This window comes from Penaeus monodon, chromosome 23 (genome assembly GCF_015228065.2).
Source record: "Penaeus monodon isolate SGIC_2016 chromosome 23, NSTDA_Pmon_1, whole genome shotgun sequence".
NCBI lineage: Eukaryota > Metazoa > Arthropoda > Malacostraca > Decapoda > Penaeidae > Penaeus > Penaeus monodon.
In genome coordinates, this window is record NC_051408.1 from 41,512,714 (window position 1) to 41,513,368 (window position 655).

The 655-nt window shown below is 34.7% G+C and overlaps 1 protein-coding gene across 1 annotated transcript in view; it reads right to left on the reverse strand.

The window, feature by feature from the left end:
* The window catches only part of LOC119588088 (polypeptide N-acetylgalactosaminyltransferase 1-like), a gene marked incomplete at its 5' end in the record, with an annotated part of 20,728 nt that overhangs the window by 814 nt on the left and 19,259 nt on the right, over positions 1 to 655 (reverse strand). Inside the window, 1 exon segment of the mRNA XM_037936797.1 lies at positions 20 to 163. Within this exon segment, the coding sequence (XP_037792725.1) occupies positions 20 to 163 (144 nt within the window).

Consider the following 655-nt stretch of genomic DNA (forward strand, 5'->3'; position numbering starts at 1 on the left):
GTACAAAGCAGAGGCCCACCTTTGCTAACACCCACTCCTGATTCCCGCGCTGGCCATGACAACGCACCATTCTGACCTTCTCCACAACTTGTGAGGAGAATACAGGTACCTCGGCGCACACGTCCTCTCTACGAAGCTCCCCATTTTTGGACATGCTAATAAACTGTGGAACATTGGAGAAATGTTACAGAAATATTGCCATATTTTTTTGTTGATTTTTACACCTCTTGTTATGGCAGAAATATCAAGTCAAAACATCTCTAATAATGGAGACAATTAAGGTAATGACAGAGATCTTGCTCTCCAAAGTCTTGATTTACTGAATTCTCTTGTCAAATATTTTCAAAAAGTATGTAAAGCCTGAAATAAAAATCTGAATAAGATTTTTTTTTCTCATCTTTGTTTTTCCTTGTGCTGTGTTATCTGAGCTTTCTTATATATTTCTGACTGTGTAATCAATATATTTGCTTGGAAGAAGACTACCTGCATCATAAACAATATACTCTTAAACAGAACAACACAAGTATGATTTACATTAAACAATGATAAAGTAAATGGTTTGTGTTCTAGATAAGAGTCTTTAAACAGTTTACTTATACTATCATGATTAAATAAAATTTCTTCTGGATACAGCTGAGGAAAATAAGTGTAGTAA